General features: G+C 46.8%; 1 protein-coding gene across 2 annotated transcripts in view; it reads left to right on the forward strand.

The window, feature by feature from the left end:
- The window catches only part of vgll4b (vestigial-like family member 4b), an 88,354-nt gene extending 66,127 nt beyond the window's left edge, over nucleotides 1–22,227 (forward strand). For both annotated transcript variants that reach the window (XM_021610783.3, XM_021610782.3), the window contains 3 exons: nucleotides 18,226–18,451; nucleotides 18,576–18,705; nucleotides 21,397–22,227. In XM_021610783.3, the coding sequence (XP_021466458.3) occupies nucleotides 18,226–18,451; nucleotides 18,576–18,705; nucleotides 21,397–21,644 (604 nt within the window). In that variant the 3' untranslated portion in view covers nucleotides 21,645–22,227. The remainder of the gene's footprint in view (nucleotides 1–18,225; nucleotides 18,452–18,575; nucleotides 18,706–21,396) is intronic.
- The last annotated feature ends 3,672 nt before the right edge of the window (nucleotides 22,228–25,899 follow it).

Below are 25,899 nucleotides of genomic sequence, written 5' to 3' on the forward strand. Positions count from 1 at the left end.
CAGTTACAGAGGGAGGTGTTCAGTCCCAGGGTCCTTAGCTCAGTGATGAGCTTGGATGGCACTGTGGTGTTGAACGCTGAGCTGTAGTCAATGGACAGCATTCTCACGTAGGTGTTCCTTTTGTCCAAGTGGGAAAGGGTAGTGTGGAGTACAATAGAGATTGCGTCATCTGGATATTTTGGGGAGGTGTGCAAATTGGGTCCAGGGTGTCTGGGATGATGGTGTTGATGTGAGCCATGACCGGCCTTTCAAAGCATTTAGTGGCTGCAGATGTGAGTGCTATACGAGTTATCTTGGTGTTCTTGGGCACAGGGACTATGGTGGTCTGCTTGAAACATGTTGGTATTACAGACTGAGTCGGGACGGGTTGAAAATCTCAGTGACGAGACTTGCCATCTGATCAGTGCATGCTCGTAGTACGCGTGCTGGTAATCTCTGGCCCCGCGGTCTTGTTAATGTTAACATGTTTAAAGGTCTTACTCACATTAGCTACAGAGAGTGAGATCACAGTCGTCCGGAACAGCTGGTGCTCTCACGCTTGGTTCAGTGTTGATTTCCTCGAAGCGAGCATAGAAGGCATTTAGCTCATCTGCTGGGCTTGCGCCACTAGACAGCTCGCGGCTCGGTTTCCCAATGTAATCCGTGATAGTTTGCAAGCCCTGCCACATCTGACGAGCGTCAGAGCTGGTGTAGTAGGATGTGATCTTAGTCCTGTATTGATGCTTTGCCTGCTTGATGGCATAGCATAATTATTTTATTAGCGTCCTGGTTAGTGTCCCGTCCTTGGAAGCGGCAGCTCTAGCTCAGTGCGGATGTTGCCTGTAATCCATGGCTTCTGGTTTGGAAATGTACGTACGGTCACTGTGGGGATTGCACTGTCGATGCACTTATTAATGAAACTGGTGACTGATGTGGTAAACTCCTCAATACCATCAGATAAGTCCCGGGAACACATGCCACAGTCTGTGCTCGCAAAACAGTCAGATTTGCCAAATGGAGGGTGAGGGAGAGCTTTGTATGCGTCTCTGTATGTGTGTGGAGTAAAGGTGTGAATGAAACAATGGTGACAGACAGAGGGCAACAATGTTGTATCATGTGTGCCTGTGTGTGTTGACGTGGCAATACCCTGCATCCTTGTATGTGTGTGCGCTGCAACCTGACCCTTCATTCTGGGGCTGGGCTGCACCTAGTTCTCTCTCTCTCTGGTTTCTATTATGGTGTTAGTCAGTCAGGGCAGACCTGGGCCCTCGGGCTTTAGGGGTGAGGGACACAGTAAAACAAGCACCCTTTGTCACAACACCCTGTAACGTGGAAACCAGGGTGATGTTTCCCTCCCTAGACAGTTCAGCAGCAAAACCATGAAAATGTAGACTTGTTGAATTGTAAAACAAACTGCTCTGTGTCGTTGACTGGGGTTCAGACAGGCAGCGGGGGCCATTTTCTCTTTCTCAAAACAAAGAGCCCTTATCCTGTCAGTCAGACGGCTGTGGGCTGGAAGCCTGCTACTTCTACGTCTCTCTCCCTCTGTCATGTTCCCTGCTGCAGTTACTCTCCTGTTAGCTGTCCCTGTCTGTCTGTTTGAGCTCCACGACTACAGCTTTAGCTCCACGACTACAGCTTTAGCTCCACGACTACAGCTTTAGCTCCACGACTACAGCTTTAGCTCCACGACTACAGCTTTAGCTCCACGACTACAGCTTTAGCTCCACGACTACAGATTTAGCGCCACGACTACAGATTTAGCTCCACGACTACAGCTTTAGCTCCACGACTACAGCTCCACAACTACAGCTTTATCACCACGACTACAGCTCCATGACTACAGCTCCACGACTACAGCTCCACGACTACAGCTCCACGACTACAGCTCCACGACTACAGCTCCACGACTACAGCTTTAGCTCCACGACTACAGCTTTAGCTCCACGACTACAGCTCCACGACTACAGCTTTAGCTCCACAACTACAGCTCCACAACTACAGCTTTATCTCCATGACTACAGCTACACGACTACAGCTCCACGACTACAGATTTAGCTACACGACTGCAGCTCCACGACTACAGCTTTAGCTCCACGACTACAGCTTTAGCTCCATGACTACAGCTACACGACTACAGTTTTAGCTCCATGACTACAGCTTTAGCTCCATGACTACAGCTTTAGCTCCACGACTACAGCTCCACAACTACAGCTTCATCTCCATGACTACAGCTACACGACTACAGCTCCACGACTACAGATTTAGCTCCACGACTGCAGCTCCACGACTACAGCTTCAGCTCCACGACTACAGCTTTAGCTCCACGACTACAGCTTTAGCTCCATCACTACAGCTCCACAACTACAGCTTTAGCTCCATGACTACAGCTTTAGCTCCATGACTACAGCTTTAGCTCCACGACTACAGCTCCACGACTACAGATTTAGCTCCATGACTACATGAAACGGAGGGCTGAGTTCACCCCTATCCACATCGACAGGGCTGTAGTGGTGCCGGTCGAGAGCTTCAAGTTCCTCGGTGTCCACATCACTAAGGACCTATCATGGTCCACACACATCAACACAGTGGTGAAGAGGGCACGACAACGCCCCTTCCCCAAGATGCACCAGTCTGGAACTAACAGGACCCTGAACAGCTTCTACCTCCAAGCTATTAGACTGCTAAATAGTTAGTTAAATAGTTAACCAATAGTTAACCTGGAATATTTTCATTGACCCTTTTTGCACCAATCAATGTCCTTGTAACTGTTTATATCTCCTGTTGCCTAGTTACTTTACCCCTACCTATAGGAACATATCTACCTCATGTATGTAGTTCTGTCCTTGTAAATGTTTATCTCTCCTGTTACCTAGTCACTTTACCCCTACCTATAGGAACATATCTACCTCATGTATGTAGTTCTGTCCTTGTAACTGTTTATCTCTCCTGTTGCCTAGTTACTTTACCCCTACCTATAGGAACATATCTACCTCATGTATGTAGTTCTGTCCTTGTAACTGTTTATTATCTCTCTCCTGTGCTGAGTTGTGTAGCAGTGTGCTCGGGTTTGGCTAGATCTCTCTCCTCTCCTGTACTGAGTTGTGTAGCAGTGTGCTCGGGTTTGGCTAGATCTCTCTCCTCTCCTGTGCTGAGTTGTGTAGCAGTGTGCTCGGGTTTGGCTAGATCTCTCTCCTCTCCTGTGCTGAGTTGTGTAGCAGTGTGCTCGGGTTTGGCTAGATCTCTCTCCTCTCCTGTACTGAGTTGTGTAGCAGTGTGCTCGGGTTTGTGGCTAGATATCTCTCTCCTGTGCTGAGTTGTGTAGCAGTGTGCTCGGGTTTGTGGCTAGATCTCTCTCCTGTGCTGAGTTGTGTAGCAGTGTGCTCGGGTTTGTGGCTAGATCTCTCTCCTGTACTGAGTTGTGTAGCAGTGTGCTCGGGCTGTGGCTAGATCTCTCTCCTGTACTGAGTTGTGTAGCAGTGTGCTCGGGTTTGTAGCTAGATCTCTCTCCTGTGCTGAGTTGTGTAGCAGTGTGCTCGGGTTTGTAGCTAGATCTCTCTCCTCTCCTGTGCTGAGTTGTGTAGCAGTGTGCTCGGGTTTGTAGCTAGATCTCTCTCCTCTCCTGTGCTGAGTTGTGTAGCAGTGTGCTCGGGTTTGTAGCTAGATCTCTCTCCTCTCCTGTGCTGAGTTGTGTAGCAGTGTGCTCGGGTTTGTAGCTAGATCTCTCTCCTGTGCTGAGTTGTGTAGCAGTGTGCTCGGGTTTGTAGCTAGATCTCTCTCCTCTCCTGTGCTGAGTTGTGTAGCAGTGTGCTCGGGTTTGTAGCTAGATCTCTCTCCTCTCCTGTGCTGAGTTGTGTAGCAGTGTGCTCGGGTTTGTAGCTAGATCTCTCTCCTCTCCTGTGCTGAGTTGTGTAGCAGTGTGCTCGGGTTAGTAGCTAGATCTCTCTCCTCTCCTGTGCTGAGTTGTGTAGCAGTGTGCTCGGGTTTGTAGCTAGATCTCTCTCCTCTCCTGTGCTGAGTTGTGTAGCAGTGTGCTCGGGTTTGTAGCTAGATCTCTCTCCTGTGCTGAGTTGTGTAGCAGTGTGCTCGGGTTTGTAGCTAGATCTCTCTCCTCTCCTGTGCTGACAGTAGGGAGGCCTGTATTGTAGCTGGAACTGCTGTTGTTGCTGCTGGGGACTCCACTAATACTGTGTTCTCATGACCCCCCAGCCAACTGGACAGTAGAGAGAGAGGGGATGTTATCATGACTCCCCCAGCCAACTGGACAGTAGAGGAGATGTTCTCATGACCCCCCAGCCAACTGGACAGTAGAGAGGGGATGTTCTCATGACCCCCCCCAGCCAACTGGACAGTAGAGAGAGAGGGGATGTTATCATGACTCCCCCAGCCAACTGGACAGTAGAGGAGATGTTCTCATGACTCCCCCAGCCAACTGGACAGTAGAGAGGGGATGTTCTCATGGCTCCCCCAGCCAACTGGACAGTAGAGAGGGGATGTTCTCATGGCCCCCCCAGCCAACTGGACAGTAGAGGAGATGTTCTCTTGACTCCCCCAGCCAACTGGACAGTAGAGGGAGAGGGGATGTTCTCATGACTCCCCCAGCCAACTGGACAGTAGAGGGAGAGGGGATGTTCTCATGACTCCCCCAGCCAACTGGAAAATAGAGAGAGAGGGGATGTCCTCATGACTCCCCCAGCCAACTGGACAGTAGAGAGAGAGGGGATGTTCTCATGACTCCCCCAGCCAACTGGACAGTAGAGAGGGGATGTTCTCATGACTCCTACAGCCAACTGGACAGTAGAGAGAGAGGGGATGTTCTTATGGCTCCCCCAGCCAACTGGACAGTAGAGAGAGAGGGGATGTCCTCATGGTGCCCCCAGCCAACTGGACAGTAGAGAGAGAGGGGATGTTCTCATGACTCCCCCAGTCAACTGGACAGTAGAGAGAGAGGGGATGTTCTCATGGCCCCCCAGCCAACTGAACAATAGGGAGAGAGGAGATGTTCTCATTGTTGTCTTCCTCTCAGACTTCCATCTTCTCCCTGGACCTCCTCAATGTCCACCTGTTGAACCTCAGACTCTGACGCCTCATCTTCACTGTCACTTTCCAACCTGGTTGAGGATGGCTCATTGTCAGGCTCAAAAAGCCTCACATTTTCCAGCGTGGCCACCAATTTTTCAACCCTTGTATTAGTCAGCGTGTTGAGTGTTTTGGTGTGTGTGTTCCCAAACAAGGACCAGTTGCGCTCTGAGGCGGCTGATGTTGGTGGGATTTGGAGGATGATGGATGCAACAGGGGAAAGAGCCTCAGATCCACAAAGTCCCTTCCACCAGGTCTCTGAGGAGATATGTTGGCACGACTGCCATATTGCATCTCCATCCCAAAGCCCTTGCTTGGAAGTGTACTTCGCCAGGCTGCCAAGAACCCTGCCCTCGTCCAGGCCAAGGTGGCGAGACACCGTAGTGATGACACAATCGGCCTTGTTGATCTCTGCACCAGACAGGATGCTCTTGCCAGCGCACTTGGGATCCAACATGTACGTTGTGGCGTGTTTGGGCTTCAGGCAGAAGTCTTCACACTTTTTGATGTGTTTCAGAACTGCAGTTTCCTCTGCTTGGAGCAACAGTGAAGTGGGCAGGGCAGTACGGATTTATTCTCTTACATCTGCAAGCAGAGTCTGAACAACCATTATGTTTGTCTTACTGAAATTTAATTTCATGGCCCAGGTCTGACAGAGTCTGTGCAGAAATCTAGGTGCTGCAGGTCATCAGCAAACTGTAGATATGTGACTTCAGATTCTAGTAGGGTGAGTCCAGGTGGTCTGTCGTACGGTAATTTGGTAAAAACATCCAATTTGACATTTGCTCAGTACATTGTTTTCACTTTGGAAAATGTACGAGTCAGCTGTTAATGATGATAATGCAGAGGCTTTTCCCAGGGTTTTTTTCCCAGAGATTGAGAGGGAGAGAGGGAGGGAGAGAGGGAGAGAGAGAGGGAGGGAGAGAGGGAGAGAGAGAGGGAGAGAGGGAGGGAGGGAGGGAGAGGGGGAGCGAGGGAGGGAGCCAACTGAGGTTGTTGTGGAACTGAATATACACCATTAGCTCTTTATCAGAGCGGGATTGGAAGGTTCCAGAAGACCTTCTAAATACAGTGTAGCTGTTTGGGACCTGCAGAGCCCTGTGGTTTGTATGACGCTGGCAGTATAGCAGGAGCAATGTTCATAACCTGTGGTTCTCCCTCCTCTACTCACCCTGTGTGTGTGTGTTTGTGAGAACCTGTGGTTGTGCCTCCCTCCCTCCAGCCTGATTCTTCCCAGATGTTTCCTGTGAGACTGCAAGGTCACACACACACACACACACACACACACACACACACACACACACACACACAGAGAGAGAGAGAGAGGCTCCACTTACTCAGTGAGTTGAAGCAGAAATATAAACCAAACCCAGCCCATCAACAGTTGTGGGGTTTATTCTCAAACAAACGACACTGAAACACAATGGTGAGAAAAAGCTCTGGGGTTTTATTGCTCTCTAGGCCATTTTCACACACAAGACGACACCCTCTTTGCTTCTGAATAAAGTATCCTGGCTTAACTAACATTTTGTTCTCTTATGAAGTGCAGTCCAACCCTATATCTGTCAACAAGAGACGGTTTACAACAATTTAACAGTCATCTGTGAGTGAATAAACAGGAACTTGTAAAAATAAATCACTTTGCTGTTCTAAGAGAAGTGTGATGAATAACCATAGAACCATAGAACTACAAAGACCAGTGGACTTTCAGGGTTTTCTCAGACTCTCTGGAAAGTAGTTAGTGTAACTAAAGTACACAAAAAGTATACAAAGCTACGTAGTCACATCAACGTATGGGTTAGTATTCTGTCACGTTTAACTTATGGGTTAGTATTCTGTCACGTTAACGTATGGGTTAGTATTCTGTCACATTAACGTATGGGTTAGTATTCTGTCACATTAACGTATGGGTTAGTATTCTGTCACATTAACGTATGGGTTAGTATTCTGTCACATTAACGTATGGGTTAGTATTCTGTCACATTAACGTATGGGTTAGTATTCTGTCACGTTTAACGTATGGGTTAGTATTCTGTCACATTAACGTATGGGTTAGTATTCTGTCACGTTAACGTATGGGTTAGTATTCTGTCACATTAACGTATGGGTTAGTATTCTGTCACATTAACGTATGGGTTAGTATTCTGTCACATTAACGTATGGGTTAGTATTCTGTCACATTAACGTATGGGTTAGTATTCTGTCACATTAACGTATGGGTTAGTATTCTGTCACATTAACGTATGGGTTAGTATTCTGTCACATTAACGTATGGGTTAGTATTCTGTCACATTAACGTATGGGTTAGTATTCTGTCACATTAACGTATGGGTTAGTATTCTGTCACATTAACGTATGGGTTAGTATTCTGTCACATTAACGTATGGGTTAGTATTCTGTCACATTAACGTATGGGTTAGTATTCTGTCACGTTAACGTATGGGTTAGTATTCTGTCACATTAACGTATGGGTTAGTATTCTGTCACGTTAACGTATGGGTTAGTATTCTGTCACATTAACGTATGGGTTAGTATTCTGTCACATTAACTTATGGGTTAGTATTCTGTCACATTAACGTATGGGTTAGTATTCTGTCACATTAACGTATGGGTTAGTATTCTGTCACATTAACGTATGGGTTAGTATTCTGTCACGTTTAACTTATGGGTTAGTATTCTGTCACATTAACGTATGGGTTAGTATTCTGTCACATTAACTTATGGGTTAGTATTCTGTCACATTAACGTATGGGTTAGTATTCTGTCACGTTAACGTATGGGTTAGTATTCTGTCACATTAACTTATGGGTTAGTATTCTGTCACATTAACGTATGGGTTAGTATTCTGTCACGTTTAACTTATGGGTTAGTATTCTGTCACATTAACGTATGGGTTAGTATTCTGTCACATTAACTTATGGGTTAGTATTCTGTCACGTTAACACATGGGTTAGTATTCTGTCACGTTAACGTATGGGTTAGTATTCTGTCACATTAACGTATGGGTTAGTATTCTGTCACATTAACTTATGGGTTAGTATTCTGTCACGTTTAACTTATGGGTTAGTATTCTGTCACGTTTAACTTATGGGTTAGTATTCTGTCACGTTAACGTATGGGTTAGTATTCTGTCACATTAACGTATGGGTTAGTATTCTGTCACATTAACGTATGGGTTAGTATTCTGTCACATTAACGTATGGGTTAGTATTCTGTCACATTAACACATGGGTTAGTATTCTGTCACATTAACGTATGGGTTAGTATTCTGTCACATTAACGTATGGGTTAGTATTCTGTCACGTTTAACACATGGGTTAGTATTCTGTCACATTAACGTATGGGTTAGTATTCTGTCACATTAACGTATGGGTTAGTATTCTGTCACGTTAACACATGGGTTAGTATTCTGTCACGTTTAACTTATGGGTTAGTATTCTGTCACATTAACGTATGGGTTAGTATTCTGTCACATTAACGTATGGGTTAGTATTCTGTCACATTAACGTATGGGTTAGTATTCTGTCACATTAACGTATGGGTTAGTATTCTGTCACATTAACACATGGGTTAGTATTCTGTCACATTAACGTATGGGTTAGTATTCTGTCACATTAACGTATGGGTTAGTATTCTGTCACGTTAACACATGGGTTAGTATTCTGTCACGTTTAACTTATGGGTTAGTATTCTGTCACATTAACGTATGGGTTAGTATTCTGTCACATTAACGTATGGGTTAGTATTCTGTCACATTAACGTATGGGTTAGTATTCTGTCACATTAACGTATGGGTTAGTATTCTGTCACATTAACGTATGGGTTAGTATTCTGTCACGTTTAACGTATGGGTTAGTATTCTGTCACGTTAACGTATGGGTTAGTATTCTGTCACATTAACGTATGGGTTAGTATTCTGTCACGTTAACGTATGGGTTAGTATTCTGTCACATTAACGTATGGGTTAGTATTCTGTCACATTAACGTATGGGTTAGTATTCTGTCACGTTTAACACATGGGTTAGTATTCTGTCACGTTAACGTATGGGTTAGTATTCTGTCACATTAACGTATGGGTTAGTATTCTGTCACATTAACGTATGGGTTAGTATTCTGTCACGTTAACGTATGGGTTAGTATTCTGTCACATTAACGTATGGGTTAGTATTCTGTCACGTTTAACACATGGGTTAGTATTCTGTCACGTTAACGTATGGGTTAGTATTCTGTCACATTAACGTATGGGTTAGTATTCTGTCACGTTTAACACATGGGTTAGTATTCTGTCACGTTAACGTATGGGTTAGTATTCTGTCACATTAACGTATGGGTTAGTATTCTGTCACGTTAACATATGGGTTAGTATTCTGTCACGTTAACACATGGGTTAGTATTCTGTCACGTTAACACATGGGTTAGTATTTTGTCTCAGCAACTTATGGGTTAGTATTTTGTCTCAGCAACATATGGGTTAGTATTCTGTCTTGGCATTGTTCATTAACATATGGGTTAATATTCTGTCTCAGCAACATATGGGTTAGTATTCTGTCTCAGCATTGTTCATTAACAAATGGGTTAGTATTCTGTCACGTTAAGGTATGGGTTAGTATTCTGTCTCAGCGTTGTTCATTAACATATGGGTTGGTATTCTCTCAGCGTTGTTCATTAACATATGGGTTAGTATTCTGTCTCAGCATTGTTCATTAACATATGGGTTAGTATTCTGTCTCAGCATTGTTCATTAACATATGGGTTAGTATTCTGTCTCAGCATTGTTCATTAACATATGGGTTAGTATTCTGTCTCAGCATTGTTCATTAACATATGGGTTAGTATTCTGTCTCAGCATTGTTCATTAACGTATGGGTTAGTATTCTGTCTCAACATTGTTCATTAACATATGGGTTAGTATTCTGTCTCAGCATTGTTCATTAACATATGGGTTAGTATTCTGTCTCAGCATTGTTCATTAACATATGGGTTAGTATTCTGTCTCAGCATTGTTCATTAACATATGGGTTATTATTCTGTCTCAGCAACGTTCATTAACATATGGGTTAGTATTCTGTCTCAGCATTGTTCATTAACATATGGGTTATTATTCTGTCTCAGCAACGTTCATTAACATATGGGTTAGTATTCTGTCTCAGCAACGTTCATTAACATATGGGTTAGTATTCTGTCTCAGCATTGTTCATTAACATATGGGTTATTATTCTGTCTCAGCAACGTTCATTAACATATGGGTTAGTATTCTGTCTCAGCAACGTATGGGTTAGTATTCTGTCTCAGCATTGTTCATTAACATATGGGTTAGTATTCTGTCTCAGCAACGTATGGGTTAGTATTCTGTCTCAACATTGTTCATTAACCTATGGGTTAGTATTCTGTCACGGCATTATTCATTAACATATGGGTTAGTATTCTGTCACGGCATTATTCATTAACATATGGGTTAGTATTCTGTCTCCGCAACGTATGGGTTAGTATTCTGTCTCAACATTGTTCATTAACCTATGGGTTAGTATTCTGTCACGGCATTATTCATTAACATATGGGTTAGTATTCTGTCACGGCATTATTCATTAACATAGGGGTTAGTATTCTGTCTCAGCATTGTTCATTAACATATGGGTTAGTATTCTGTCTCAACATTGTTCATTAACATATGGGTTAGTATTCTGTCTCAACATTGTTCATTAACATAGGGGTTAGTATTCTGTCTCAACATTGTTCATTAACATATGGGTTAGTATTCTGTCACGACATTATTCATTAACATATGGGTTAGTGTTCTGTCTCAGCAACGTATGGGTTATTACTTGAGGTTGACTCGAAGACGGTGACATTAGAACTGCCACAGTAAAACATGGATTAAAGCTGCAGTCTGGGATTTTGTAAAGACACTTAATGGTTGTTTTAAGTCTTGGTGTTTTTCCCAATCGCAGCTGTCGACCGGAGTGTGTTTTTAATGGTCTACCAGAATGTATTTCTTCATAATTTATGTATTGCAGGTTGGTTTTGATTCTGTAATTTAATGGATGCCTGAATAAAAACCTGTGGGTTCTGCCACCACACAACCACTAATAACACCCTGTATCTAATATATAATAATATATAGAACTACACATCATCTTACTGTACCTAGTGACTGACCATACACACAGTGATCTATTAAGATAATATAGACGTTTCATCATTGTACACGATTGTAACAATGTGCAAAGTAGTTGAAGTATGAAAGGGAAAAATAAATATAGGTTGTATTTACAATGTTTGTCTTCCGCTGGGTGACCGTTTCTCATGGCAACGGGCCACATCTTGCTGCTGTGGTAACACACTGCGGTTTTTCACCTATTTTCGCCATATGGGAGTTTATCAATGTTTGATTTGTTTTCAAATTCTTGGGGGAAATATGTCTCTCTAATATGGTCATACATTGGGCAGGAGGTTAGGAAGTGCAGCTCAGTTTCCACCTCATTTTGTGGGCAGTGAGCACATAGCCTGTCTTCTCTTGAGAGCCATGTCTGCCTACGGCGGCCTTTCTCAATAGCAAGGCTATGCTCACTGAGTCTGTACATAGTCAAAGCTTTCCTTAATTTTGGGTCAGTCACGGTGGTCAGGTATTCTGCCGCTGTGTACTCTCTGTTTAGGGCCAAATAGCATTCAGGTCTTCTCCGTTTTTTTGTTAATTCTTTCCAATGTGTCAAATAGTTATGTTTTTGCTTTCTCATAATTGGGTTGGGTCTAAATGTGTTGCTGTCCAGGGGCACTGTTGGGTCTGTTTGTGTTTGTGAACAGAGTCTCAGAACCAGATGGCTGAGGGGACTCTTCTCTAGGCTCATCTCTCTGTAGGTGAGGGCTCCGTGGGGTCTGTTTGTGTTTGTGAACAGAGTCTCAGAACCAGATGGCTGACGGGACTCTTCTCTAGGTTCATCTCTCTGTAGGTGAGGGCTCTGTGGGGTCTGTTTTGTGTATGTTAACAGAGTCTCAGAACCAGATGGCTGAGGGGACTCTTCTCTAGGCTCATCTCTCTCTCTCTCTACGTGAGGGATTTGTTGTGTAATGTGTGGGCATCACTTCCTTTTTTTTAGATGTTTGTAAAATTGAACAGCTCTTTTCTGGATGTAAATAACTAGCGGCTATCGTCCTAATTCTGCTGTGTATTGTTTGGGGTTTTGCGTTGTACACACAGTATATTTTTACAGAATTCCGCGTGCAGACTCTCAATTGTGCATTTGCCCCATTTTGTAGATTCTTAGTTGGTGAGTCGACCCCAGACCTCACAACAACCGAGGGAAATGGGTTCGATAACGGATGGGAAGTATTTTAAACCAGATCCTAAATGGGATGTTGAGTGTTATGTTCATTTTGATGGCATAGAAAGCCCTTCTTGCCTTGTTTCTCAGGTCGTTCACATGAAGTTACCTGTGGTGTTGATGTTTAGGCCAAAGTAGGTGTAATTCTTTGTGTGCTCTAGGGCAACGGTGTCTAGATAGAATTTGTATTTGTGGTCCTGGCGACTGGACCTTTTTTGGAACACCATTATTTTTGGTCTTACTGAGATTTACTGTCAGGGACCAGGTCTGACAGAATCTGTGCAGAAGATCTAGGTGCTGCTGAAGGCCCTCCTTGGTTGGGGACAGAAGCACCAGATCATCAGCAAACAGTAGATATTTGACTTCAGATTCTAGTAGCGTAAGGCCGGGTGCTGCAGGCTGTTCTAGTGCCAATTCGTTGATATATATATGTTGAAGAGGGTGGGGCTCAAGCTGCATCCCTGTCTCACCCCACAGACCCAAGGATGGAAATGTGTTTTTATTGCTCATTTTACCTGCGCACTTGGTGTTTGTTTTACTTTGTCATATGCTAAACCCCCAAAACCGCTTTCCATCCATTTGTATAGCATACCCACCCTCGTGCCATTTGTATAGCATACCCACCCTCGTGCCATTTGTATAGCATACCCTCATGCCAATCAAACGTGTTTATTTATTTTTTTATAAGGATGTGCATGGTGTATACGTGGTCTGTAGTACAGTCTTTTTTTCCCCCCTCTCTTTCTGAAATTAAGTTAAGATAAACTTCTTACTATTCCCGCTGAGGTGCAGTAGGTTTTTGTCTCCAAGCAGTGAACGGTTTAGTAGGAAACAGTTCTAGTGAAAATAATACTACAACTTGCCTAGATTAGATCCTGTGTTTTCCCTCCCTCCCTTCCCCAGACAGCGCCTTGCCAAGTTTGGGAGGCCCCAGCCAGTCTTTCTAGTGGGAGGATGCTGGGTTGGATTTTTGACAATGATTAAAGTTGGACTAGCCACCCCCAAAAACCTCCCAGCCTTCCCCTATACCCCAGCCAGCCACAGCTCTCCCTGTCCACACCCCCATTCACAACCCTCTTTAATCAAAACAAATGCAGCTTCAGGTTTTCACATGATGTTGATTTTAAATACTTCTAACACTTTTCTGTAAAGGTTGGAGTGAAGGGGGGGAGGGGGACGTGATGTCTCCCCTCTTCTGTGGTCTGCTGCTTCAGCTTGCTGGGTGAAGTTGAAGAGCTCAGGGAGAAACCGAGACAGAACATGTTGAGACTCCTCTCTCTAGGGAACACTAATAACATGGAGGGGGTAATCCAGACAGAGGAAGCATGCTCGGGAGGTGTACTGAGGGAGGAGGCTGAGAGTGTAGCCCAGTTTACTACTCGTAGAAATACCCTGGAAACTACAGAAAGTAGGAGAGAGCAGGGGACAGGAAGGAAACACTGTAGTTAATTTTCTCATTGCTAGAGTCACATCTACCTCTCTCTCTCTCGCTCTCTCTCTCTACACCCCCCCTCTCTCTACACCCCCCCCCCTCTCTCTCTCTCTCTCTCTCTCTATACCCCTCTCTCTCTCTATACCCCTCTCTCTCTCTATACCCCTCTCTCTCTATACCCCTCTCTCTCTATACCCCTCTCTCTCTATACCCCTCTCTCTCTACACCCCGCTCTCTCTCTCTACACCCCGCTCTCTCTCTCTACACCCCGCTCTCTCTCTCTACACCCCCTATCTCTCTCTACACCCCCTATCTCTCTCTACACCCCCTATCTCTCTCTACACCCCCTCTCTCTCTACACCCCCTCTCTCTCTCTACACCCCCTCTCTCTATATATCTCTCTCTATATATCTCTCTCTATATATCTCTCTCTACACCCCGCTCTCTCTCTCTACACCCCCTATCTCTCTCTACACCCCCTCTCTCTCTCTACACCCCCTCTCTCTCTCTACACCCCCTCTCTCTCTCTACACCCCCTCTCTCTATATATCTCTCTCTCTATATATCTCTCTATATATCTCTCTCTCCACCCCCCCCTCTCTCTCTCTCTCTCTCTGCACCCCTCTCTCTCTCTACACCCTCTCTCGATATCTCTCTCTCTACACCCCTCTCTCTCTCTCTACACCCCTCTCTCTCTCTCTCTCTACACCCCCCTCTCTCTCTACACCCCTCTCTCTCTATATCTCTCTCTCTCTACATCTCTCTCTCTACACCCCTCTCTCTCTATATCTCTCTCTCTATCTCTCTCTCTCTCTATATATCTCTCTCTCTATATATATTTCTCTCTCTCTCTCTACACCCCCCCTCTCTCTCTCTCTCTGCACCCCTCTCTCTCTCTCTCTGCACCCCCCTCTCTCTCTCTACACCCCCCTCTCTCTACACCCCCCTCTCTCTCTCCCCCTCTCTTTACACCCCCTCTCTACACCCTCTCTCTACACCCCCTCTCTACACCCCCTCCTCTCTCTACACCCCCTCCTCTCTCTACACCTCTCTCTCTACACCCCTCCTCTCTCTACACCCCTCCTCTCTCTACACCCCTCCTCTCTCTACACCCCTCCTCTCTCTACACCCCTCCTCTCTCTACACCCCTCCTCTCTCTACACCCCCTCTCTCTACACCTCTCTCTCTACACCCCTCCTCTCTCTACACCCCTCCTCTCTCTACACCCCTCCTCTCTCTACACCCCCTCCTCTCTCTACACCCCTCCTCTCTCTACACCCCCTCCTCTCTCTCTCTGCACCCCTCTCTCTCGATATCTCTCTCTCTCTATGCCCCTCTCTCTCTATATCTCTCTCTCTCTATGCCCCTCTCTCTCTATATCTCTCTCTCTATATCTCTCTCTCTATATCTCTCTCTCTATATCTCTCTCTCTATATATCTCTCTCTCTATATCTCTCTCTCTATATCTCTCTCTCTATATATCTCTCTCTCTATATATCTCTCTCTCTATATATCTCTCTCTCTACACCCCTCCTCTCTCTCTCTACACCCCTCCTTTCTCTCTCTACACCTCCCCCTTTCTCTCTCTACACCTCCCCCTTTCTCTCTCTCCACATCTCTCTCTACACCTCTCTCTCTCTCTCTCCACATCTCTCTCTACACCCTCCCCACCCTCAGCCGACCAGATTTGTCATGTTGGTAAATGAAGACGTTGGCTGGGGGGCACATGGTAGATGTAACAGTGGACTGACTGCAGATGTTTTTCTCAATACTCTAGTGTCCTAGTTCTGTAGTTGCCTTGTGGAAGAATAGACCTGCTAACGGATCTGTTGTAACATGTATCAATAGGGCTCATTGTTTACAATGTAAACAGTGTTTCCCCTTGTATTGTTGTGGTGTTGTTCTGAAATATAGCTGAACTGGTGTGTTTTAAAGCAGGGGTTCTCCAACCTCTCCTCGGGGGGAACCCCCAGGCTTCAAAAGCACTGTATTAAAGTAGTGTTGAACATGACCTTGACCTGGTGCAGTATGGGAGTGGTTTCATTATAATTATATATATTTTTAATGAAACCTTTATTTAACTAGGCAAGTCAGTTAAGAACAAATTATAATTCTCATTAACGTGACGACTCCCTGTAACGTGACGACTCCCTGTAACGTGACGACTCCCTGTAACGTGACGACTCCCTGTAACGTGACGACTCCCTGTAACGTGACGACTCCCTGTAACGTGACGACTCCCTGTAACGTGACGACTCCCTGTAACGTGACGACTCCCTGTAACGTGACGACTCCCTGTAACGTGACGACTCCCTGTAACGTGACGACTCCCTGTAACGTGACGACTCCCTGTAACGTGACGACTCCCTGTAACGTGACGACTCCCTGTAACGTGACGACTCCCTGTAACGTGACGACTCCCTGTAACGTGCCGACGACTCCCTGTAACGTGCCGACGACTCCCTGTAACGTGCCGACGACTCCCTGTAACGTGCCGACGACTCCCTGTAACGTGCCGACGACTCCCTGTAACGTGCCGACGACTCCCTGTAACGTGCCGACGACTCCCTGTAACGTGCCGACGACTCCCTGTAACGTGCCGACGACTCCCTGTAACGTGCCGACGACTCCCTGTAACGTGCCGACGACTCCCTGTAACGTGCCGACGACTCCCTGTAACGTGCCGACGACTCCCTGTAACGTGCCGACGACTCCCTGTAACGTGCCGACGACTCCCTGTAACGTGCCGACGACTCCCTGTAACGTGCCGACGACTCCCTGTAACGTGCCGACGACTCCCTGTAACGTGCCGACGACTCCCTGTAACGTGCCGACGACTCCCTGTAACGTGCCGACGACTCCCTGTAACGTGCCGACGACTCCCTGTAACGTGCCGACGACTCCCTGTAACGTGCCGACGACTCCCTGTAACGTGCCGACGACTCCCTGTAACGTGCCGACGACTCCCTGTAACGTGCCGACGACTCCCTGTAACGTGCCGACGACTCCCTGTAACGTGCCGACGACTCCCTGTAACGTGCCGACGACTCCCTGTAACGTGCCGACGACTCCCTGTAACGTGCCGACGACTCCCTGTAACGTGCCGACGACTCGCTGTAACGTGGCGACTCGCTGTAACGTGACGACTCGCTGTAACGTGACGACTCCCTGTAACGTGACTTTCAATGCAGCAGAAATGTTTTGGTACCCTTCCCCAGATCTGTGCCTCGACACAATCCTGTCTCGGAGCTCTACGGACAATTCCTTTGACCTCATGGCTTGGTTTTTGCTCTGACATGCACTGTCAACTGTGGGACCTTATATAGACAGGTGTGGGACCTTATATAGACAGGTGTGGGACCTTATATAGACAGGTGTGGGACCTTATATAGACAGGTGTGGGACCTTATATAGACAGGTGTGGGACCTTATATAGACAGCTGTGGGACAGCAAATATTTCTAACAGTTTCTGCTTTGTCGCTATGAGGTATTGTGTGTACATAGATTAGACTGAGTTACAGTTCAAACAGCACCAGCCAATAGTCTGGAGACACCTATCTACTCATTCCAGGGTTTTTCTTTATTTTTACTCTTTTCTACAATGTAGAATAACAGTGAAGACATCAAAACTATGAAATAACACACATGGAATCATGTAGTAACCAACAAAGTAAATAGATTTTAGATTATTTAAAGTAGCCACCCTTTGCCTTGATGACAGCTTTGCAGACTCTTTGAATTCTCTCAACCAGCTTCATGAGGAATGTTTTGCCAACAGTCTTGAAGGAGTTCCCACATATGCTGAGCACTTGTTGGCTGCTTTTCCTTCACTCTGCGGTCCAACTCATCCCAAACCATCCTATTTGTTCAGTGTACGTACACTGTGTACAAAACATTAGCAACACCTGCTTTTTCCATGACAGACTTACCAAATGAATCCAGGTGAAAGCTATGATTCCTTATTGATGTCACCTGTTAAATCCACTTCAATCAGTGTAGATGAAGGGGAGGAGACAGGTTAAAGGATTTTTAAGCCTTCAGACAATTTAGACATGGGTTGTGTATGTGTGCCATTCAGAGGGTGAATGGGGAAGTCGAAATATTTAAGTGACTACCTGGTGTCCATAGCTGTGCTGCTGTGAACTGACATCCATGGCCCTCCCCCTCTCCTCCTTCTTGTTCTCCTTCTCCTCGTACAATCTCCTCTTGTTCTCCTGGGTCCTCTTTCACCAGGCACCAAACAGAAGAAAACACTCAAACAGGGAGGGGGGGACTACCTGAGCTCGTTCAATAAGAAGTGTAGAAATGTTTTTCGTTGCCCTATTGAATTACCTTTGTTCTCTGTCTGTCTTAGAGGGGTTGGAATAAAACAAGACAAGTTTCCAATAAAAGGTATCTTCTCCTACTCTCTACAGAGGCAACTATCGTAGTTCCAAGGACCGAAGGGACCGCAGCCGTAGCCCCATAGAGAGAGCCGCCGCCCCCTCCATGGGTCTCCATGGCAACCACCACCTGTACACCCCCCACCGCCACATGCCCTGCCTGGCCATGGACCAGCCTCTCGCCCTGACTAAAAACAACATGGACGCCGCCCGCACCCTCGCCATCTCGCCCACCGTCAGTCCTGTGGAACGCCAGCAGGTAGAGAGAGAGAGACAGTCTTTCAAAGTTCAGAGCATTCAGGTAAAACGTTGTCTTCAAACCACATGCAAAAGGCCTAAACGTGTGTGTGTGTGTGTGTGTGTGTGTGTGTGTGTGTTTTTAGAATCGTCCGTCAGTGATAACGTGCGCTCCGGCCAACAACCGTAACTGTAACCTGCCTAACAACGGTTGTTCCAACAACCTGCCTAACAACGGCTGTTCCAACAACTACAGCAGGAGACCAGCCAGCAACTGTAAGTACTATACCATGATATATATTATACACATTATATGTACATGTATGCTGTAAGTAGCATACTACTTTAATATTATAACATACTACTACCAGTACAGAACCACAAGATCTTGCCGACAGGTCGCCTCGCTTCGAGTCCTTAGGAAACTCTGCAGTGTTTAGTTTTTTTAAAAGTATTATTTCTTACATTGTGAAATCTTAACATACAGCCGGGAAGAACTACAGGATATAAGAGCGACGTCAACTTGCCAACATTACGACCAGAAATACGTCTTTCCCGAAGCGGATCCTTTGTTCGGACCTCCAGCCCGGACAGTGGATCTAATCCCAGAAGCCGACCCAAAACAACGGTGATGCAGAAGAGGCAGACTGAGCGGCCTCTTGGTCAGGCTCCGTAGACGTGCACACCGCCCACCGCTTCCGAGTATACTACTCGCCAATGTCCAGTCTCTGGTCAACAAAGTAGACGAAACATGGTTCTTTCGGGATATGTTGTCGGAATCGGTTCAGCCACCGAGCTTCTCCGTGCATCGCGCCGACAGAGATGAACACCTCTCTGGGAAGAGGAAGGGCGGGGGTGTATGCCTCAGGATTAACGACTCATGGTGTAATTATAATAACGTACAGGAACACAAGTCCTGCTGCTCACCAGACCTAGAATTCCTTACAATCAAATGTCGGCCATATTATCTCCCGAGAGAATTCTCGTTGGTTATCATCACAGCTGTGTACATTCCCCATGAAGCAGACACCATGACGGCCCTCAAGGAACTTCACTGGACTCTATGTAAACTGGAAACCACATATCCTGAAGCTGCATTTATTGTAGCTGGGGATTTTAACTAAGTAAATTTGAGAACAAGGCTACCTAAATTCTATCAGCATATTGATTGCAGCACTCGCGCGGGCACTACACTCGACCACTGCTACTCTAACTTCCACGATGCATATAAGGCCCTCCCTTTGGGCAAATCCGACCACGACTCCATCTTGCTCCCACTGTCTTTATAGGCAGAAACTCAAACCGGTTGTATCCGTGACTAGAACCATTCGACACTGGTCTGACCAATAAGAATCCGCTCTTTTTAAGATTGTTTTGATCACGCAGACTGGGATATGTTCCGGTCAGCCTCGGAGAATAACATCGATCTATACGCTGACTCAGTGAGTGAGTTTATACGGAAATGCATTGGAGATGATATACCCACTGTGACTATTAAAAACTACCAGAAACTGTGGATGGAAAAACTGAAAGTGCGAACCGCCGCATTTCACCATGGAAAGAGGTCTGGGAATATGGCCGACTATAAATAGTGTAGTTATTCCCTCCGTAAGGCAATCAAACAAGCGAAATGTCGGTATAGGGACAAAGTGGAGTTGCAATTCAATGCAAGACGTATGTGGCAGGATCTACAGGAAATAACGGACTACAAAAAGAAAACCAGCCACGTTACGGACACTGACGTCTCGCCTCCAGACAAACTAAACACCATCTTTGCCTGCTTTGAGGATTATACAGTGCCACCGTTGTGGCCCGCTAACAAGGATTGCGGCCCCTCCCCTCCTTCTCTGTAGCTGACATGAGTAAGACATTTAAACGTGTTCACCCTCGCAAGGCTGCTGGCCCAGACAGCATCCCTAGCCGTGTCCTCAGAGCATGCGCAAACCAGCTGGCTGGTGTGTTTACGGACATTGACAGTCGTCAATCTCTCCCTATCCCAGTCTGCTGTCCCCACATGCTTCAAGATGTCCACCATTGTTCCTGTTCCCAAGAATGGCCACTATTTACATTGTTTTTGTTCACTGCTGCTAATCACTGTCTATGTCTAGTCACTTTACCCCTACCTACAAATTACCGGTACCCCCTGTATATAGCCTTGTTATTGTTATGTAATTTTGTTACTTTTAATTACATTTTTTAGTGAGAAAATATGTTCTTCTTTCTATTTCTTGAACTGCATTGTTGGTTAAGGGCTTGTGAGGAAATGTTTCACGGTAAAGTCAACACCTGTTGTTTTCGGCGCATGTGACAAATACAATCTGATTTTAAATGAAAGGACTCATCATAGATATAACCGGTTTTAGCATGGACATTACCGTCGAGGGCTTCCACCATTTTAAAGTAGTCAACTGGGTGGGGATTCAAATGTGTTGGGAACGATCGGCCAATGATCAGAGAGCAGAGAGAGTCTTCTTCAAAGCGGGTTGCCCATGGCAACGGCTTTAAGCTATATCACCGCCATCTAGTGGCCACAAGAGTTAGTTCAGGACTCCAGCACAGCAGGTGGCAGTAAAATCACCAATGTAAGCTTTTATGCTTTTTTTTTTAAAACACAAAGGAAGAAGGAAATTGACTACTTTTAAAATGGATATAGTCTCAATGAAGCTACCTTGGCTGTCCGATGCCATAATGACACAGATCCAAAGATGAGACCTCTATTTAAGTCTTAAGGCTCTATCCGTTTGTCCAGGGGGGAAAAAAAAACACCAGATTGGACTGTTCCACGGCCAGCCGTTATGAAACAGGTCTCTCTTGACAGTAGGCTGGTTTACCATGTTCTGTCTGCCGGGTCAATACATGTATAGTCCTGTAGCTGTAGTAGATTTAATGAACCGGTGTCTGTGTCGTTTGCTTCTTCCTCCTCTCTCCTCACACAAAAGTGAAATGTCCTCTCCTCTTCTCTTCCAGCCAACACGGCGTGTGTTGACCCGGTGATCGAGGAGCATTTCCGTCGCAGCCTGGGGAGGAACTACAAGCAGCCGGAACCCGTCACTAACTCTGTGTCCATCACCGGCTCTGTGGACGACCATTTCACCAAGGCCTTAGGAGAAACCTGGCTGCAGATCAAAGCCAAAGGAAGCTCCTCCTCCTCCCCTGACTCCTCCCCCAACAGTCACATGGTCAACCACAACCACTCCCCTTCGGTTGTGTCCTGAAGGGGAGGAGCTTGAGTAGGCCAATCAGAGCCAGTTATACCCCGCCCTGTTCACTGTAACCACAGGGCTGGTTGAACCGCTACTGGGAGGGTATTGTTTGTTTTGCTCCAGCCCTACACTAACGCCATCTAACACACCTGGAGCAAAAGATACGGAGGAGTAACTGATTTTAGATCAGGGTCGTATTCGCTTCCTTTTCTGTTGTTTAATTAGCTATAATGTGCACAAATGCATACGACCCTGCTTTATAACAGGGCTGGAGTAAAACCCTGCATCCTCCAGTAGCTCTCTGGCCTTGGTCCCTGGTAATGACTACCCTGAATGATTTTGGCCCCACAGAGAGCTGTGTTAATAGCTAGCTATATAGCCGTGTACATAGAGGATAGAGGGGGCGTTTCCTTTTTGGCATTTAGTTGGATTGTATTATTTGGTTGAAGTAGGTTTGTGTTATTGGATGCCCAAAAAACGTTGACAACAAAAGTGTTTGTTTCTATGGAGAAGCAGCTCAACCAACCACATGCCTTCGTTACCAAAGAGAACTCGGATGCAAATCTGTCACCCCATTTAACAAAGAAAAGAAAAAGCCATTATTTTATTTCCCTTTTCCATCTCTCTAGCACCCCACTGTAAAGTATCGTCTCCCGTCCTCTACCCTCCTCTTCTCTAGCACCCCACTGTAAAGTATCGTCTCCCGTCCTCTACCCTCCTCTTCTCTAGCACCCCACTGTAAAGTATCGTCTCCCGTCCTCTACCCTCCTCTTCTCTAGCACCCCACTGTAAAGTATCGTCTCCCGTCCTCTACCCTCCTCTTCTCTAGCACCCCACTGTAAAGTATCGTCTCCCGTCCTCTACCCTCCTCCTCTCTAGCACCCCACTGTAAAGTATCGTCTCCCGTCCTCTACCCTCCTCTTCTCTAGCACCCCACTGTAAAGTATCGTCTCCCGTCCTCTACCCTCCTCTTCTCTAGCACCCCACTGTAAAGTATCGTCTCCCGTCCTCTACCCTCCTCTTCTCTAGCACCCCACTGTAAAGTATCGTCTCCCGTCCTCTACCCTCCTCTTCTCTAGCACCCCACTGTAAAGTATCGTCTCCCGTCCTCTACCCTCCTCTTCTCTAGCACCCCACTGTAAAGTATCGTCTCCCGTCCTCTACCCTCCTCCTCTCTAGCACCCCACTGTAAAGTATCGTCTCCCGTCCTCTACCCTCCTCTTCTCTAGCACCCCACTGTAAAGTATCGTCTCCCGTCCTCTACCCTCCTCCTCTCTAGCACCCCACTGTAAAGTATCGTCTCCCGTCCTCTACCCTCCTCTTCTCTAGCACCCCACTGTAAAGTATCGTCTCCCGTCCTCTACCCTCCTCTTCTCTAGCACCCCACTGTAAAGTATCGTCTCCCGTCCTCTACCCTCCTCCTCTCTAGCACCCCACTGTAAAGTATCGTCTCCCGTCCTCTACCCTCCTCCTCTCTAGCACCCCACTGTAAAGTATCGTCTCCCGTCCTCTACCCTCCTCCTCTCTAGCACCCCACTGTAAAGTATCGTCTCCCGTCCTCTACCCTCCTCTTCTCTAGCACCCCACTGTAAAGTATCGTCTCCCGTCCTCTACCCTCCTCCTCTCTAGCACCCCACTGTAAAGTATCGTCTCCCGTCCTCTACCCTCCTCCTCTCTAGCACCCCACTGTAAAGTATCGTCTCCCGTCCTCTACCCTCCTCCTCTCTAGCACCCCACTGTAAAGTATCGTCTCCCGTCCTCTACCCTCCTCTTCTCTAGCACCCCACTGTAAAGTATCGTCTCCCGTCCTCTACCCTCCTCTTCTCTAGCACCCCACTGTAAAGTATCGTCTCCCGTCCTCTACCCTCCTCTTCTCTAGCACCCCACTGTAAAGTATCGTCTCCCGTCCTCTACCCTCCTCTTCTCTAGCACCCCACTGTAAAGTATCGTCTCCCGTCCTCTACCCTCCTCTTCTCTAGCACCCCACTGTAAAGTATCGTCTCCCGTCCTCTACCCTCCTCTTCTCTAGCACCCCACTGTAAAGTATCGTCTCCCGTCCTCTACCCTCCTCTTCTCTAGCACCCCACTGTAAAGTATCGTCTCCCGTCCTCTACCCTCCTCCTCTCTAGCACCCCACTGTAAAGTATCGTCTCCCGTCCTCTACCCTCCTCCTCTCTAGCACCCCACTGTAAAGTATCATCTCCCGTCCTCTACCCTCCTCTTCTCTAGCACCCCACTGTAAAGTATCGTCTCCCGTCCTCTACCCTCCTCCTCTCTAGCACCCCACTGTAAAGTATCGTCTCCCGTCCTCTACCCTCCTCCTCTCTAGCACCCCACTGTAAAGTATCATCTCCCGTCCTCTACCCTCCTCTTCTCTAGCACCCCACTGTAAAGTATCGTCTCCCGTCCTCTACCCTCCTCCTCTCTAGCACCCCACTGTAAAGTATTGTCTCCCGTCCTCTACCCTCCTCTTCTCTAGCACCCCACTGTAAAGTATTGTCTCCCGTCCTCTACCCTCCTCCTCTCTAGCACCCCACTGTAAAGTATCGTCTCCCGTCCTCTACCCTCCTCTTCTCTAGCACCCCACTGTAAAGTATCGTCTCCCGTCCTCTACCCTCCTCCTCTCCTCCTCTCTCCTCTACCCTCTTCTCTCCTCTCCTCCCATCTCCTCTCCTCCCATCTCCTCTTCTCTCCTCTACACTCCTCCTCTCCTCTCCTCCCACCTCTACCCTTCTCCCCTGTCCTCACATCTCCTCTTCTCTCCTCTACCCTCCTCCTCTCCTCCCACCTCTACCCTTCTCCCCTGTCCTCCCATCTCCTCTTCTCTCCTCTACCCTCCTCCTCTCCTCTCCTCCCACCTCTACCCTCCTCTCCTCTCCTCCCACCTCTACCCTCCTCCCATCTCCTCTTCTCTCCTCTACCCTCCTCTACCCTCCTCTCTTCTCTCCTCTCCTCCCATCTCCTCTTCTCTCCTCTCCTCTACCCTCCTCCTCTCCTCCCACCTCTACCCTCCTCCCATCTCCTGTTCTCTCCTCTACCCTCCTCCTCTACCCTCCTCCCACCTCTACCCTCCTCCCACCTCTCATCTCTTCCTCTCTCCTCTACCCTCCTCCTCTCCTCTCCTCCCACCTCTACCCTCCTCCCATCTCCTCTTCTCTTCCCCCCTCTTCTCTCCTCCCATTTTCTCTCCTCTCCTCCCATCTCCTCTACCCTCCTCTTCTCTCCTCTACCCTCCTCTCCTCTACCCTCTTCTCTCCTCTACCCTCCTCTCATCTCCTCTTCTCTCCTCTTCTCTCCTCTACCCTCCTCTCATCTCCTCTTCTCTCCTCTACCCTCCTCTCATCTCCTCTTCTCTCCTCTACCCTCCTCTCATCTCCTCTTCTCACCTCCTCTCTCTCCCCCCTTTTGTCCAGTCCAGTATGTCAGTTATATGTGTACTTGAAAAGACAGGGCCGACTGATTTGCACTAATGTTGAGGGACCTGGGGTTGCATATCAACCTCACGATGGAGACGCTACACTCTACATGCTGATAACATACTCTATAACAATCTTTTATAAGTTTAGAGATTCGGTTCTGTGACGTTGCATCATGTGGTCAAAACAACCTTTTCTTTCTGGGGCGGAGATGAGAGATGGCGGAGCATCTTTCTCTATTCTAACAACCGGTCTGTTCTTTTTTTAGTTTCTATTCCTCATGGGGCATTTTGTTGAATTAGGTACCATTTCGGATGCAACCAATGAGAGAGCTGTCTCTCTCTCTCTGCAGTGTGGTTGGTAGGTAGATTTGGGCTCTATGGTTTAGAATAGAGAGCTCTCTCTCTCTTTCTGCAGTGTGGTTGGTAGGTAGATTTGGGCTCTATGGTTTAGAATAGAGAGCTCTCTCTCTCTCTGCAGTGTGGTTGGTAGGTAGATTTGGGCTCTATGGTTTAGAATAGAGAGCTCTCTCTCTCTCTGCAGTGTGGTTGGTAGGTCGATTTGGGCTCTATGGGTTGAAGGTTAGAACAAATAACCGTACAGAATAAGACATGTTTTGTTGTTAAATAGCTGGTATCTGTTCATGTTAATTAGGCATTTCAATCTTAATACTAGAATTTCTTCTAGATGTATTTGTGTTCAGGAATAGTCGTATGTTTCACTTACTGCTGGTACAGTTGTACTCCATGTTTTATTATTTAGGTATCTTCAGTCATATTCTCTCTGGGAGCAGCCAGCTAGCGACACAGAGGACAGCCTTCTATACTGCTCTATCCGATCAGTTGGGAGTA

The sequence above is a fragment of the Oncorhynchus mykiss genome, chromosome 7 (genome assembly GCF_057628025.1).
Source record: "Oncorhynchus mykiss isolate SJ-2025 chromosome 7, ASM5762802v1, whole genome shotgun sequence".
Lineage (NCBI taxonomy): Eukaryota > Metazoa > Chordata > Actinopteri > Salmoniformes > Salmonidae > Oncorhynchus > Oncorhynchus mykiss.